Source organism: Alternaria ventricosa (genome assembly GCF_023758065.1).
Source record: "Alternaria ventricosa strain BMP 2768 chromosome Unknown scaffold_6, whole genome shotgun sequence".
NCBI lineage: Eukaryota > Fungi > Ascomycota > Dothideomycetes > Pleosporales > Pleosporaceae > Alternaria > Alternaria ventricosa.
In genome coordinates this window covers 293,588-309,215 of record NW_026055686.1, presented here as the reverse complement: position 1 = coordinate 309,215, position 15,628 = coordinate 293,588, and the positions used below count along the sequence as shown (strand labels likewise).

The following is a 15,628-nucleotide window of genomic DNA, read 5'->3' as shown; positions in this document are numbered from 1 at the left end:
CGGGTATAGACAGGAGAACCAGCATAGCGAGTACAGTCCTGCTGGAGAAGGAAGATTACCGACATCGTCTGACTTGGGGGTTGTCTTGCGGCATTGCAACGATACCTTCCACGAACGACGTCTGGCCACAAGGTCGCGTAGGAGACATACCGAGGAGACGCATCCATCGTATACACAGTCGAACCTGCGGCAGAGTACGAGAGACACTTATCGTACGGCTCAGCAGGGTCCCACTGTACACTTCGCGGATCAGTCTTATCATGCACCGGTGATGCCAAACTTTGCTGGCCCGAGCATCTACGAACAACAGGCACAGCGTCAGCGATCTCATATGCAATGGGACCGCGAAGAAGAACTTCCCCAAAGTCCATACCATGTCGAAGAAAACTACCTAGACCAAGAACATCAAATGGAATACGAGGACGGGATGGAGTATGATGATGATGAGAACCGGGGAGGGCTTTTAGAAGAGCCCCTGTCGTATAGCCTTGATGGTGATCCTGACATATACGGCGGTATTGAAGCACACACCGGAGCTGAAATTGAACTGGTCCAGGATTCGAGACCAGAAAACGATACGGTGGCTCCTGGATTTTGGCGGCCGAATAAGCTGTACTGATGTTGAGGTGGGTGGCTGGCTGGTAGCCACACAGCGTGTTAGCGGCAACTTTGTTTTTCTGTGATTAGTAGCAGTCATGAACAGCAAAAAATGAACTCCGCAGTCATCTCGAGAAGCTCAAATGATGGGGAAAGACATGTGATTGCATTCTGATTAATGGCAATCTGAAGAAGCTCAGAAATCGATAGCGACAAGCTGCCTCGGTGTCCGTGCATAAAAAGTTGGAGCTTCCGGTCTCCGCTCCCGTACCTTGCGGACGTTTTCTGATCCTCGGTCTGGGCTTCGCATGAGAGGAGAATCGGCTGCGCTTCCATCTGGTAGTTTACTAAACGGGTGCCATCTGCATGCTCATCCATCAATCGTTGTTGCGGCTCTGTCCCGCCCAGAGATTGATCACCCGGTCGAAGCTCCCCTTCCCTACCGCGACGGCTGTCCCATGCAGACAGTCGGCGGTGACGTTCGTCACAGTGGCGCCTTCCCAACACAGCTCCCCGCCTGCGAGCCCCACTAGTAGACCCCTCAACGACAAAATCAACTCTAGGGCTCGTCTACTTGCAGGCCATCTCAACTCCACAGCTTCTTCTTCCACAGCCATCCACACAGCTGCCACGAAGACCCCATCCACCATGTCTTACACCACCCGCAAGGTTGGCGCTGCCAACACCCTCGAGCACCGCGTCTACATCGAGAAGGACGGCCAGCTCGTCTCGCCATGGCACGACATCCCGCTCTACGCCAACGAGCAGCAGACCATCCTCAACATGGTCGTTGAGGTGCCCCGCTGGACCAACGCGAAGATGGAGGTGCGTCGGCCCCAATTGGCTGCGCCGTGGCCTGCGTACGGCTGCGCGAAACGAAAGACGCTGACTGTCGCTACAGATCTCCAAGGAGGAGCAGCTCAACCCCATCAAGCAGGACACCAAGAAGGGCAAGCTCCGCTTCGTGAGGAACTGCTTCCCCCACAAGGGCTACCTATGGAACTACGGTGCCTTCCCTCAGGTACGCTGACGCGACCCCGATATCGGACAATACACCAATGCTGATGCTGTGCAGACTTGGGAGGACCCCAACGTTGTCCACCAGGAGACCAAGGCCAAGGGTGACAACGACCCATTGGACGTCTGCGAGATTGGCGAGCTCGTCGCCAAGCCCGGTGAGGTCATCCAGGTCAAGGTCCTCGGTGTCATGGCTCTGCTCGACGAGGGCGAGACCGACTGGAAGATCATGGTCATCAACGTCAACGACCCGTTGGCCCCCAAGCTCAACGACGTCGAGGACGTCGAGCGCCACCTGCCCGGCCTTCTCCGCGCCACAAACGAGTGGTTCCGTATCTACAAGATCCCAGACGGCAAGCCCGAGAACCAGTTCGCCTTCTCCGGCGAGTGCAAGAACAAGAAGTACGCCATGGACATTGTCCGCGAGTGTGCCGAGGCCTGGGAGAAGCTTGTCACTGGCAAGACCCCCAAGGACGAGATCAGCCTGTGAGTAGTGGCTAACCTACCCTGAATAATCTGTACTGACGAAGCTCTAGCACCAACACCACCGTCTCGCACTCTCCCGACCGCACCGATGCCAGCTCGCTCAACGTTCCCCAGGGCGAGAACAAGGCACCTGCCCCTATCGATGGCAGCATCGACAAGTGGTTCTACATCTCCGGTGCCCCGTCCAACTAGATAAAACGGGAGCCGTGATGACCACAAAAGTCTGGATATCATTGGAGCATGGGCATGACTGCAGATGATAGATAAACGTGCATGATTAACGCCGACCAACGACGGTATATGGACCCACGAGGAATATCATCAATGCCTCGTCTCAGCCCAACCCAGAATATTGCCGTGACGCCGACCGATGCTCTGTGTCTTGATACATATGTACATTCATGTCTTGATGTCGAGCCCTTAATTGCCTGCCAACTCGTCTTTACGAGCCAATGACCGTGAATGTCTATCCACTTCTTCGACGACTTGTGTTATGCGCATGTTGCTGAGGTCGAGGTTCATCTCCTTGCCATCCTCTACGCGGATGTTAGCATTCGCTCGAGGTGCACCGACAGTATACGTACTGAACTTAACGCCCAAACTGGCCGGCTCTTTACTGTCTCGCGGCAGCATCTTGGACTCAATCTTCATGCCATCTGCACGTGCGTTCGGCGGTATTAATGAGAGGAAGAGGCGGGCAGGCTTGGAGCGCGGGGAGAAGGGATTGAAGGTAACGCGGACGTCGGTCAGAAATCTGGTGATCATCGCGGCGGTGAAGGACGGAGGAGCTGGCGATGCAGACTATGGCTTGTTAGAGAATACACACAATGAATAGATGCGACTACTTACCAATAGGCGGTGATTCGGGAATGCGCTGCAATTGACGTCCTACGCTCGTCGCAACCTCTTCGCGATAAGTCCGTGCTCAAGATTCTCTGCGGGCCACGCTACAGCTAGCCGTCCAAACACGTTGCGCTCTTCCACCCCGCCAAACGGCCCACCGTAGCCATCTCCGTCATAGGCCATCTGCATACATCGACCAAACTCTCTCCGCATTCCGAGCCACCATGGCACCTCTGCCCTCCACCACGCACACTCTCACCACCCGCCTGAGCGCCCTCTCCGAAGCCAACAAAGGTGTCGGCCAACTTATACAACGACTAGCCAAGCTAGACTTCCAGCCAGGTTCGCAGCCGCTCGACAATTCCGACGAAGGCGACGTGAGGTTGGAACTTAGTGCCGAGATACACGAGACTCTGAAAGGCATCGAGGAGGAACTCGAACTTCTGAGGCAAGAGGTCGAGGACGTTACATCACAAGGAGGCATTACAGGACGAAGGCGAGATAGCAGCAAAGACAGCGAAAGGAGTAGACTTGCTGTGCTACTTGCGAGATTGACCGAGGACCTGAAGTTGTGAGTGATACATTCCCCACCTACCGTATTCTTTGTTATGGCATGCTAACCCTACGTTCCTGCAGATCGCGATCACAATATCGGAAAGCGCAACTCACAGCCAAGCACAACGCCGACCGCGCGAAGCTCAAAGAACGCGAACTCCTCTTCTCCAACCTGCAATCAGGCTCCTCGACCCCATCTTCCACATATCGCCAGAGAAAGCAACAACAAGGGCTATCAGAGGGCGAAGTTGTCGCGCAAGCCTCCTCAGACGTCACATCTGCTCTGCGCCGGACAGCCCAGTTGATGAAAGACGAGCTATCGCGCTCACGATTCGCACAAGAGACACTCGAACAGACCAACGCCGTATTACAAGATCTTGGGGAGCAGTACTCAGATCTGAACACCCTACTAGCTAACAGCAAGAACTTGGTCTCGACGTTACTGAAGAGCACAAAGAGCGACACGTGGTATCTTGAGACCACCTTCTATATCCTCATAACAACTATCATCTGGCTCGTTTTCCGCCGCTGGTTGTACGGACCGCTCACCTGGTTCATCATCTGGCCAGTCAAACTTACTTTTCGCATCCTTTTCGCCGTCCTACCCTTCGGTGCCGCATCCTCAGCCGCATCCTCGAGCGTCGCGGTATCCTCGTCCTCAAGAACCCTTATCGTTCAGCCTAGCGCAACGGGTGGCATACCCCGACGCGAACCCAACGCCCAAGGACACTACATACCTGTCGGTCGCGGAGGCGGAGTAAATCGACAAGGTCAGGATCCTAGTCCTCAAGGCTCATACTCGCAGCAAGTCGGCAAGATGGCGGAACAAAATCAACAGCAGCAGCAGGAAGAGGTGCCTGATCACCCTCAGTTCAGACAACCGAGGAAGGATGAAGACGAGGGCCCGGTCACACTAGGTGACGGTACTGTATTGCAAGAGAGCGATAAGCCGAGAAATCCAAAGAAGAAGATGTGGGAGGAGGACGTGGAAAGTGCGAAGCGTGATGAGGCGCAGGCGCAGGAAACACCGGCACAGCAGGAAGGAAGTGGACAAAGGCGGAAGAGAGATGAGCTATGAGCTGCGACTTCGCGAGTGGGTACGTAGACTGGAAGATATCCTATAATAATGACTATCATCACTATTCCATCTCCATCATCATTACTCCGCGTAACCTTTGTTTTTGCAGCGTGTTGGGACCGCGCGCTAACAGCTCTGCACTATATAACCCGCTCTTTAACTCGCATCTTGCTCTCCTTCCTTCTCTCAACAACTACTAAAAAATCTTCTACTTCTCAAAAACTGAGATAAAACAACACATGTGTGTCTCGCTGGCTGCCCTCTTTGCTCGATTCAAAAAGACAAGTTTCGACTCCATGACTGCGTCGGTCCATTCTTCGAAAAGTCCAAAGATACCTGGAAGATATGTTCATGGCTGCACTTGTGCAGCGAAACTCCAAAGATATACCGATTCGCCCTATGTCTTGTCGACTTGCCTGCTGAGTGTTACCAAAAATTCCAAGGTCATCTGCAATGACCTGTTTCTCCTTTCCCGAAATCAACAAAACCTTGGTTCATGCTGCCAAAACAACAAAGCCTTGGTTCATGACTTTGTTCTCTTTGTGTTCTAAAAAGCCGCTGACTATGTTCATGTTGGCTTTGCTCGTTTCCTCGAAACGGGCAACCGAACCCAACATGTTTGTCCTCCTGGTTAGAAAGATACGTATAGCTATTACTATCTGTTTGCCGTCCTTTTGTCAGAAACTACCGCACCAGGACTTCATGCTGTCTGGCTCGATTTTCTGGGCCTCGCGAGAGTATAAAACCTACAGCTGTTGGTCTGGAGCTTCTTCCTTCCAACTACCTTCTCTGGGGCTTTACTTCCAAAAATATACCCGGGGAGATCCATGTGTTTCTTCAAAGCTTTCCGCAAGTTGGGCCATGTGCATCTTTGCACCTCTGCCTCCAAAACCCAGGTCGATCAATGCTCGGCTCGCTTGAATCAAGAGCAAACCCCCGCTCTTGCCATGAGTCTTTCCTCTGCTGTCCCAAAAGTACAGATTCAGGAGACATGGAGCTGTCGAGTTTCCCTTAGGATTAATAAAAGCCGTCGGCCTCGTGCGTCCGTCCTTCCTTCCATTCACTCCTCCGCAAAATCTGTTATCAAAAAACCTCGGAACCTGGACTGATGTCTGGAGATTGAAAAGACGTAGGAGCAGGAAAATGTTTCTGGCTTTGCAGTTGGTCCTGAAGGCTACTGCATCCGCATCATAAAAAGCAGCGGTTGGATTCAAAATAACAGGATACTACTACCTGGATCTCTTCTCCCACTCACCAGAGGATCACAAAACATGAGCAGAAGGTATGCATGAAAGCTGAGCACAAGCTGGACCTACTCACGTTGCCCAAAACGCACTTTCAGTCAGCAGATGACTATGTGTTTGTTGGCTGCGGACGTATAAAGCACATCGTGTCAATACTTCGATCCTTCCTTGTATCCAGATGAACTTCATATCTGCCCTTCTAGAAAGATGCTGTGCAGTCATGTATGTCGTCCAGAGTCCAGAGGCCACACGCGAAGTTGCTCGTGCGGCCTGCGTCCACTCACGTCAACTTGGGAAAAGCTTGAACGGTTGTGCAGACTACATCAACATAAACACATGTAAATTAGGTGACCTGAGGTCGATGTAGGCTCTAGACCTGCTCAGTTCTTTCTTGTATGAGGCACGCCCGTGATAATTTAAACGCGCTTGGCATCTGCACAGAAGCGGCACGGCTGCATACTGTACATGTAGTAGTCTGACTTCTCTTGTCAACTAACTCGATTACTGCCACTCAAGTCCCATCCATCACCATGGAGCCAATCTACTCGCGCGATGAGTGTATCGCCGCCATCCGCGACTTCTACGACTTCTTGGGAAAGATGTTCATGGATGTGCCCTCGTCCATCATCTACCCACCTCCCAGCGGTTGGCCCAACATGACTCCCGAAGTCGCGGATCGTCTAGGCAAGGATCCAGAAATCATCAATCTGCTACGCCATCTGCCATTTCCTGATGACCAGCCTTGCACAGCACGGCCGCACTGTTTGCCAGGCACCCGGTTTCACGCCTGGACGAAGGCAGTGGACGAGCTGAAGGAGCAGGAGGACGCAGAGAGAGAAGATCTACTAATCGAGACGGAGAGCCATGAAGACCAGTTCGGCGGCATAATTCCCAAATACTGCATCGGTCTTACGTACGCTCTCAACATCAGCGAATATGTGATGCTGTTGGACGTCAGAACTGGGCTGGTACATTGGATGGACTGCCCGGAGGAGATTATCAAGGCGTGCGATCCTCAGCCATCACGTCTGGTGTATCCTTTGGAGGGGGAAGTAAAAGAGGAACAAGATAAAAGCGTCGTTGTTGTACAGGAGGAAGAGGATGATGTCGAAGCTTCAGACGACAACAGCGAAAACGAAACACCTCCGACATCTGACGACGGTAGTGACGACGGTAGTGACGACGAGAACGATGGGTCTGTTGATTTCGAGGACGACGATGATGACGACGATGACTCGATGGACGTGGAGTGGGGACCCTGCTGGCCGGTCCGCCACTTCTTCGCCATGTTGAAGAACCACTATATCAAGCTGAACTTCATCCCACATAGCAACAATCGCGTCGTTCAAATCTGGACGAAGCGATACACTGACCACGACCGAATTCCTGAAGGTTTTGCAGAGTTTTTACAGTCCATATATCACAAACATGGATGGCCTAATCTGGAAGTCTATCAGAAAGAAGCATGCATGGCAGAGCTCGAGAAAGCAACAGGAACAGAAGGTACCAAGTATTACAGCCTGGAACAGTACTTCCTAAATCGCGAATACTAGAAGAAGAGGTGGGGATCAAATTACGAATCGAACGCGGTGTGACATGCACCATTGGTACGCAATGCTGGATAAATAACCTACTGTGGTTCCTTTCGGCGATGTGCACCGTTTCTCTCCCTTCTTCAAAGCCACTGCCTAGCCCTGCATATCTGTCTACCGGAACCCTTGACCTGAATCAATGAAGGTAACGCATTTCGTGGCTGTAAGTGACCGTGCAGCTCATAGGCAACATACATGTGATTGCGTGATCCGGACAATCGCTGCCACTGCTTCCACGGTATGGATCTTCAGCTACTGTCTCTTGCAGTGATTCCAATACCCTCGAACGACTACACCAGCCCCGATTGAACTACTCAACCAAATCGCATGCCCTGGTAATCTTCAATATCGACCATGAATGCCCTGAAGTACATCAGAAAGCTTTTCGATGAATCTGACATTGGAAACACATATCGCAACCCTGAAAAACATACCGTCAACTCTTTACGCCTACTAGACGATGGGTTACTGGACACCACACCCCGGGACGAGACGCTGGAGATGTAGGTATAGCCTCGATAACAATCCTCGGCTCGGATAGAGAAAGAGACTCGAATTGCACCGACAGTATCCACCAACACATCATAGCACAACACAAAACCAACAAACCTCCCCCTTCCTCCGTCTCCCCGCCGAACTCAGAAATCGCATTTACGACATCCTATTCGGCCACCGATCAATCCACCTCAAAGACCGTACACCTCCAAAATACTACCAGATCCCCCGACCCTGCGTCACGCACATCCGCCCTGTTCATCCCGACAACGATGCATACGGCCCCGGTATCGAAAACGACCGCATGCGTCATCCGGGTAAACAAACACATACATTCTCCTTACTTTTCGTAAGCCGCCAGATCTACGAGGAAACCCGCTACCTCCCCTTCAGCCTCAACACATTTAGGTACGACGAACGACTCGGGCGACAGACCTGGATCCATTCGCTGGCATCCCGGCTCGCTGTCGTGCGGAAAGTGCGTCTTCATGTTGAAGAGGATTGGGGTTTAAACCGTGGATTGAAGAAAGGTCTGACCAACGGACTGGTGTTCTTCCCAAGTCTCGATTATCTGGAGCTGATTTGTGGGCATTACCGGTACAATGCACGTGGGTTTGACAAGGTACTCAGATTGGCGAAGAAGACGAAGCGGGATGTGGAGGCGCTAGTCGGCTCCGAGGTCAAATTGAGGATCTATGTCAGGAAAGTTTGTTACATTCGCGAGTACAATCATTTTGATTTTTGTACCTCTTTTCCCTTGAGGCTTTGAGCGTGGTAGGATGTGAACGGAAGAAGCTTGGTGAAGCTTGAGAAGCTTCGCGCTGAAGAAACAGATCTTAGTCATCAATCATTCCCATCAGGGAAGGTACATAACATGAAGACTTCGTCATAACAAAGCCCACCCAAAAGATATTTGACTCTCTTACCATCTCAGCTGTGATCCTCGCTTGCGAAAGTACCATCTCATCCCTTCCTGCTGGAAAAGCCGAAAATGCAAGTCCACGAGCACCCCGCCTCAACCCCCATCCTGCGGCGCGCCCTAAGAACCGCCCTACCCTACAGTGTCAATCTCGTCTACAGAATCCAGCACCCAAACCGAACCGAACACGCCCACATACTCGCCACATTCTCACCGTCAGCCACTGAAATACCAGAATGCTGGGCAGCGGCCTACCTCGATCGCTCCATGCGCCCAGAGACCGAACTTTGGATCTTTAGTAACGCAGAACAGCCACATCACTCGAATGCAACACCGGAGTTTCGTCAAGAGAGCAAGAAGGCGATATTGGCATTACTAGAATATATGGCTACACTTCCTACTCCACCAATGCGTTCCGATAATCTACCTGCTCTGGAGCTGGCAAAGCAACACGAGAAAGACTACCCAACCCCACCAGCATCCGGCGCATACGAATCCTCACCAGGAACATATATGCGACATCTTCTCATGCCCCAAGTAGTCACTTTGGGTGCATGCCACCGCGATGTAGTCGAGATCCTCCGCGAAGCAGGAGTCTTGCGCACCGAGCTTCCAGGCCCCGACGCAGAGCTGAACAAGTTCTTGTTCAAGCTTTCTGATCTTCCAGAGACGCGAGAGCTACCCAAGGGATTACGGTGGGGTGAGATGCGCGAGCAGGATATCGATGTCGTCAAAGCCAGGACGTCTATTCCAAGGACGACGAAGACACTCATGTCACTAAAGAGTGTGGGTGTTTTTGAAGAAGAGACAGACACAGCAGTAGCGTGGACATTTCTCGGTTTAGATGGTTCTCTTGTTACGCTACATACAGAAGAAGCACATCGAGGAAAGGGGGTAGCAAAGGCCGTTGCAGCGAAGCTGTTTCGACAGTATGCCCCAGGGTTAGCAGTAGACGACGACGGCAATGCATGGTCACACGCGGACGTATACTTGGGCAATGCGCAAAGTGAAAGCGTTTGTCGAAGCTTAGGAGGCAAGCCGCTCTGGAGGTGCTTTTGGGTGCGGATAGACCTAGGTAGGGCGGGTCATCCTGCAAAGGCTGTCTGAGCTGCGGTCAGATGGTGCGCATCACCTCTTCACAGCATATCGAGGTGCACAAGCTAGTGGTATATCTGTTGGAAAGTCAGTCTCGAGCCTTGCCATGGTAACGAACGAGTGACTTGAAAGACAGGTTGCTCATTAAAAAATTAGAGTGTTGTTGTTGTATTTTGATCCTCACCGAGGGGTCTCAGGGTTAAAAAGAAAATAATCATAGCGGCGCGAGATGAGGAGGGAGTAGGCTTACCTGAGAGTGTACTGACGAAGATGCTTTGTGAGCATCACGGCATGGTGTCTGAATGAGTTCATCTGATCGTATTGTCGTTGACTGTCTATATCATGAAGACGTGCTTCGACAGACCGTAGTCATGCCGATATCTCTCAAGAAATGTCATCGCAAACGTGAGTAGCTTAGTCGAAAAGACCGAAGCCCATGTCGTCATCCTCAGACTCCTCCTTCTCCTCTTCCTTGGCCTCCTCCTTGGCGGCAGGGGCGTCACCACCACCGGAGGTAGCACCGACGGCAGGGCCAGCGGAGGCGTACTTGTCGGGGTTGGCGATGCGGTCCTTGAGCTCGGCGATCTCCTCCCACTCGTAGTCGGTCTCAATGGCGACAGAGATGACCTTCTTGTAGGAGTTGACAACGGAGTGCATGACGGAGGGCAGGGTGGGGAAACCAGAGGCCAGAGAGATGGCGGCAATGGTGCTGATGGCAGAGGAGAAAGCCTTGAGCAGCTGGGACTCCTCGATGTCCAGGACGGAAGCCTCGAAGGTCTGGCCGTTGTCGTAGATCTGGTAGATACCCATACCGTAGGTGAAGGGCGAGATGTTCAACAAGTTGAGCAGGGTAGCCTCGGAGGCACCGACCTTGTTACCGGCCTCGATGAGCTTCAAGTCGGAGGTAATTTCGATGGTACCACGGGCAATCTTGGTGGGGACACCGAGAGCCTGGAAGAAAGAGGTCTTTCCGGGTTCCATACCACTGCCATGTGTCAGTTATTTGTACGATGTGTGTGCGCAGGACGTGTTCTTACGTGTTTCCGGCGGGGATGTAGACATCGCCGGGGGCGACGGCACCAGCACGAGCGGGAGCAGCGACACGGTTGGCGAGGATCTTGTCACGGGTCTCCTTGAGGTCGGCGTTGGTGAAGACGAAACCGACGTTGCCTGTACTATTGTCAGTGCTGTGCGCGAGTGTCGCGTCTGTTGGAAGACGTACCCTTGACGTGGGGAAGGAGACGCTCGTACTCGGGAGAGTCGTTGATGAGACCCTTCAGAGCACGGCGGACCATGGTGTTCTTTCCCATGAGAACGACACCCTCGCCGCGGAGCGACTGGCGGATCTCGTGCATCTGCTGGGACGAGACATTGTCGACGGTGACGATGAAGATGCTCTTGTACTCCTTGAGGAGCTGTTCGAGCTTCTCGAAGTAAGCGGCCTTGGTTTCTTTCTTGCCCCCCATTGTGTTCTGCGACCCAAAGGGATGTTTAAGGTCTTAGTTTGGTGTTGTTGATGGTTTGAGGAAGAGAGGGAAAGTTCGGCCGGCGAAAATCGAGGTTGTCTGCTGTGGGTGGCCCCTGCTCGCCTAACGCGCTAGCGCATTTGGGGCCTCACAGAAAAGTACCATCAACTCCACGAGGCAGTGTCCAACGCAAACATCATGACTGTTCCGTACCAGCGCATTGTAGCGCGAAGCTCTGAGTCTTCAGATGACTGGACTGTGTTTGCTGCGAGTGGCTCCAAGATTGTAGTTCAGTCCAGCCGCGGGTCAGTGACGACATGGCCACAGCAAGACGCCCAAATTGAAGTGAGTGATGGCGTACTTGTTGTGATTTGTCAATGTTGTGGCGTTCGATTGGTGGTCGAAGTAGTTGCGCATCGCTAATACGAGCAGGATCAGCAGGAGGGCGACTCCGAAGAGCGACCAGGAAAACGCATCAAATTGGAACAACCGAAAGAGCAAAAGTCGAACTTTGCCAGTCTTATCCTTTCAAATGATGGACAATACTTGGTTGGCATCACTGGAGAAGATAAATGTGTTCGCGTCTTCCAAATCGATGCTCAGAGCCAGCTGCACCAGTTGAGTGAAAGGTAAGAGGCGCACGCTATTGAGGGTTTCGAAAATTGACATGATCAAGGTGCATGTCAAGACGGCCTTGCTCAATTACCCTCACGTCTGACGACACAACCATATTGTGTGCAGACAAGTTTGGCGATGTCTATGCATTACCACTTCTCCCTTCGCCTGATGACGACAAGGTAGAAGAGTTGCCCGAGGCACCAGCAACTGAAGAGGCCGATGAGAAAGAATGGATCCCTTCCGCTACTACTCTCACTGTTCACTCTGGCAGGAATCGAAAGACTCTTGAGGAGCAGCTGAGACGGAAAGCGAAAGGCCCGGCGAAGCCCAAAGAGACTATGAGATTCAAGCACGAGCTGCTCCTTGGCCACGTCTCTATGCTCACAGATGTCGTCTATGCAAACGCAGCTGGTCGGGGCTATATCATGACAGCGGATCGGGACGAACACATCAGGATATCAAGAGGCCCACCGCAAGCACATATTATTGAGGGTTTCTGCTTCGGCCACGAAGCGTTCGTGAGCAGGCTTTGCCTTACTCAGTCTGGTCTACTTGTGTCTGGCGGTGGTGACGATCACTTGTTCGTATGGGATTGGCAGAACTATCTCTTGAAGGAGAAATTAGCCATCCGTGATCTTGCTTTCACCCATCTCCAGGAGCGTGGTATGATCCCAGAAGGAGTAGATATGGCAACGTGCAAGGTTGCGGTTTCTGGGATATGGAATTTACCAAACAAGGACGATGTAAGTATCACGAAGACGTTGACTTTGTTTATCCATCATCTGACTCTTGATAGGCCGAAGTAGTTGTTGTGGCATGCGAGGGAGTACCAGCGTTGTTCAGCTTCGGACTAGGTGCATCCGTACCAGGCAATGCCATCCCACTGGACGGAAACGCGCTCGACCTTGCCATCATCCGCACGTCTACTGGTCCATTGAAGGTGGCTGTCTCGATAGACAACATCCAGAAGCCAGGCTCAACGACCGAAGTTCGGGAAGACACGGTAAGCTTCTTGCTCAGAAGTACTTCATAAATGATAGCTAACATATCAAACAGGTACCAAGGCTGCAATACTTCGCAAGACAGCAAGACGGTACATGGCATGCAGATGCAGAGCTCGCAGAGACATTGAAGAGTTTCGAGCAACGTGGTGACGACCGACTTGCAGATGACAAAGCAGTCCGGGACATGCTCTACAACGTGGAGAACCTCAGGAAGCGTCCAGGCGCGGAGGATTAGATAGCAGCGTTAGACGCGCACAATGGACTAGTAGTGCTCACCCCCAAGCGCGGGGCCGATATACGAAGACAGAAAGTGAAGCGCGACGCGTGCGACTCCAGAACCTGCATGAACTGTAATCATACAAACAGTCGCCCCCAGACTACGCCTCAGCACCGGACGAAGTCGCGACATTTCGGACGGGGCTCCTTATGAACTTTGCCGAGGCTCGTGATGCAGAAGTCGCCTCGAGTCAAGCATAAGCATGTCAGCACCGGACATTAAACGCGAGATGGGCAAGATGGGTGGGCTGCGTGGAACGTGGGTCTAGTACAGGTCGATTTCTAAGAATGACAGCCCGGCCGGCGATGGCGTAGATCGACAGCAAGCAGCCGACTTTTTTTCTTTCCAAGCAGAAATCTCCCAACGTCTGACATGTGTTGCATTTGCAAATAAGGTGTGTTTGCTCTCTTCCTCTTCATTCTCCAACGTGCTATCCTCATTTTGATACCGCATTGCATATATATTGACTGCGACGCATAGTTGAGCACGATCTGCATCTCGAAAACCCCACCACGCCTCGGCTCGCCGTCATTCCCCAAATATCGCGGAGCCTCCGAAGCTAGAAGACGACGCCCACTAATCGCAAACCCGCTGCGGCAACGTCAAAAACGTTTTTCCAGCTCCTTCTCCGTCACCTGGTCTCTCCCACTTAAGGCACCATCTGCACCGCTCGCACTCCGTTGCTAAACCTCCACATCGCATCGCACCATCCACACACGACCCACACGCCCGCAACCACATCTTGCACGCGACACGCGAAACTTTCGCACACGCCGCCAAAGTGTTCGCATCAATCTTCCGAAGGGCCTCCTCCCCCCGCAATCTATCCTTATTCTCCGTCCCCATCGCTGCCGCGGCATCGCATAATCAGCGCGTCTCACCTGTAGCGGGGCTTTCGACTGCTTCAACCTTTGCAAAAGTACAGTCGCGAAACATGCATTCAAAACTAGTCAGTAAGTGGCATCCTGTAAATTCTTGGCATGGATAGTGCTAACAACATGCAGTTATTGGGTATGTTCTGCGATCAATGGCGCGACAGAGTCGATTTCGAGAATAATGCTAACATACGCAGCTCGGGGCCAGCAGGCCATACCGCAGCTATCTATGCCGCACGAGCGGATCTGAACCGTAAGGCACCGCCTCGCAATCGCTTCGACGACATGCTAATGATGTGCAGCCGTCATGTACGAGGGTTTCATGGCTCTCGGTATCGCCGCAGGTGGTCAGTTAACCACAACAGACGAAGTCGAGAACTTCCCCGGTTTCGTCAAGATCGGAGGCGGCAAGCTCATGGTCAGTAACGCCACGCGATAGCCATGCGCCAATGTTTACTAACAAAACACAGGAGCAAATGCGCGAACAATCCGAAGCCTGCGGTACCGAAATCATCTCCCAGACCGTCGCAAAGGTGGACCTGAAAGCGCGCCCCTTCAAGTACTGGTTACACCCCATGGGCGACGAGGAGGAGATTGAGGAGGAGATACACACTGCTGATGCTTTGATCATCGCGACCGGCGCAAAGGCCAGGAGATTAGATCTCAAGGGCGAAGACAAGTACTGGGGCAACGGTGTCTCCGCATGCGCTGTATGCGATGGCTCCCTTCCCATGTTCCGCGACCAGCCATTGGTCGTAATCGGAGGCGGTGACTCGGCAGTAGAGGAGGCTCTATACCTCACGAAGAAGGCGTCAAAGGTTACCGTACTCGTACGAAGGGACCAGCTCCGCGCGAGCCGAACGAACGCCCGCCGGTTGACAACGCACCCCAAGATCGAGATCATGTACAACACCAGCGCAAGCGAGATCAAGGGCGAGGACAAGAAGAACGGTCTGATGACACAACTAGTGGTCAAGAACAACGTCACAAAGGAGGAGCAGACCCTCGACGCAAAGGGTCTCTTCTACGCCGTCGGCCACGACCCCGCCACCGAGCTGTTTAAGGGTCAGCTCGACATGGACGAGGACGGTTACCTGATCACCAAGCCCGGAGAGGGTCTCACAAGCGTCGAGGGTGTCTTCGCGGCCGGTGACGTCCAGGACAAGCGGTACCGCCAGGCCATCACCAGTGCAGGATCTGGCTGCATTGCCGCTCTTGAGGCGGAGAAGTGGCTCGCCGAGCAAGACGACAGCGTCGGCAACGAGCTCGAGACGGAGAACCAGGCTGAGAAGTCGCAAACAAACGGCGTCGTCCCCGAGTACCGCTCCAACCCTCTTCTATAGACGAAACACGCACCACAACATCACCATCACAAACTTGGACCATATTTGGACCTTTTCTGGAATAACTCGCATGAAAGGGCATGGGCGTCTCATTGTTTAGCGCATATATGGAAGGCACGGGCAC

General features: G+C 52.7%; 8 protein-coding genes across 8 annotated transcripts; 6 read left to right on the top strand and 2 right to left on the bottom strand.

Annotated features, from left to right (window-relative positions):
* Window positions 1–1,245: 1,245 nt before the first annotated feature.
* IPP1 (Inorganic pyrophosphatase) lies at window positions 1,246–2,292 on the top strand (the record flags this gene model as incomplete). Its single annotated transcript, XM_049342114.1, has 4 exons — window positions 1,246–1,422; window positions 1,499–1,618; window positions 1,673–2,100; window positions 2,151–2,292. The coding sequence occupies 4 exons, from the start codon at window positions 1,246–1,248 to the stop codon at window positions 2,290–2,292; spliced, it is 867 nt and encodes a 288-aa protein (XP_049200266.1).
* A 228-nt stretch (window positions 2,293–2,520) lies between these two features.
* On the bottom strand, window positions 2,521–2,865 carry J4E93_004184 (uncharacterized protein; the record flags this gene model as incomplete). The annotated part of the gene is made up of 2 exons (XM_049342113.1): window positions 2,521–2,636; window positions 2,685–2,865. 2 exons carry the CDS (start codon window positions 2,863–2,865, stop codon window positions 2,521–2,523), a joined length of 297 nt encoding a protein of 98 aa, XP_049200265.1.
* A 302-nt stretch (window positions 2,866–3,167) lies between these two features.
* J4E93_004183 (uncharacterized protein) lies at window positions 3,168–4,576 on the top strand (the record flags this gene model as incomplete). The annotated part of the gene is made up of 2 exons (XM_049342112.1): window positions 3,168–3,514; window positions 3,580–4,576. The coding sequence occupies 2 exons, from the start codon at window positions 3,168–3,170 to the stop codon at window positions 4,574–4,576; spliced, it is 1,344 nt and encodes a 447-aa protein (XP_049200264.1).
* Window positions 4,577–6,350: 1,774 nt separating this feature from the next.
* Window positions 6,351–7,373, top strand: J4E93_004182 (uncharacterized protein; the record flags this gene model as incomplete). The annotated part of the gene is made up of 1 exon (XM_049342111.1): window positions 6,351–7,373. One exon carries the CDS (start codon window positions 6,351–6,353, stop codon window positions 7,371–7,373), a length of 1,023 nt encoding a protein of 340 aa, XP_049200263.1.
* A 1,525-nt stretch (window positions 7,374–8,898) lies between these two features.
* On the top strand, window positions 8,899–9,933 carry J4E93_004181 (uncharacterized protein; the record flags this gene model as incomplete). Its single annotated transcript, XM_049342110.1, has 1 exon — window positions 8,899–9,933. The coding sequence occupies one exon, from the start codon at window positions 8,899–8,901 to the stop codon at window positions 9,931–9,933; it is 1,035 nt and encodes a 344-aa protein (XP_049200262.1).
* Window positions 9,934–10,335: 402 nt separating this feature from the next.
* Window positions 10,336–11,387, bottom strand: J4E93_004180 (uncharacterized protein; the record flags this gene model as incomplete). The annotated part of the gene is made up of 3 exons (XM_049342109.1): window positions 10,336–10,906; window positions 10,959–11,091; window positions 11,144–11,387. 3 exons carry the CDS (start codon window positions 11,385–11,387, stop codon window positions 10,336–10,338), a joined length of 948 nt encoding a protein of 315 aa, XP_049200261.1.
* Window positions 11,388–11,585: 198 nt separating this feature from the next.
* J4E93_004179 (uncharacterized protein) lies at window positions 11,586–13,244 on the top strand (the record flags this gene model as incomplete). The annotated part of the gene is made up of 5 exons (XM_049342108.1): window positions 11,586–11,732; window positions 11,820–12,009; window positions 12,129–12,748; window positions 12,802–13,008; window positions 13,062–13,244. The coding sequence occupies 5 exons, from the start codon at window positions 11,586–11,588 to the stop codon at window positions 13,242–13,244; spliced, it is 1,347 nt and encodes a 448-aa protein (XP_049200260.1).
* A 976-nt stretch (window positions 13,245–14,220) lies between these two features.
* CYS9 (Thioredoxin reductase) lies at window positions 14,221–15,504 on the top strand (the record flags this gene model as incomplete). The annotated part of the gene is made up of 5 exons (XM_049342107.1): window positions 14,221–14,239; window positions 14,291–14,297; window positions 14,359–14,414; window positions 14,464–14,579; window positions 14,632–15,504. 5 exons carry the CDS (start codon window positions 14,221–14,223, stop codon window positions 15,502–15,504), a joined length of 1,071 nt encoding a protein of 356 aa, XP_049200259.1.
* Between the last annotated feature and the right edge of the window lie 124 nt (window positions 15,505–15,628).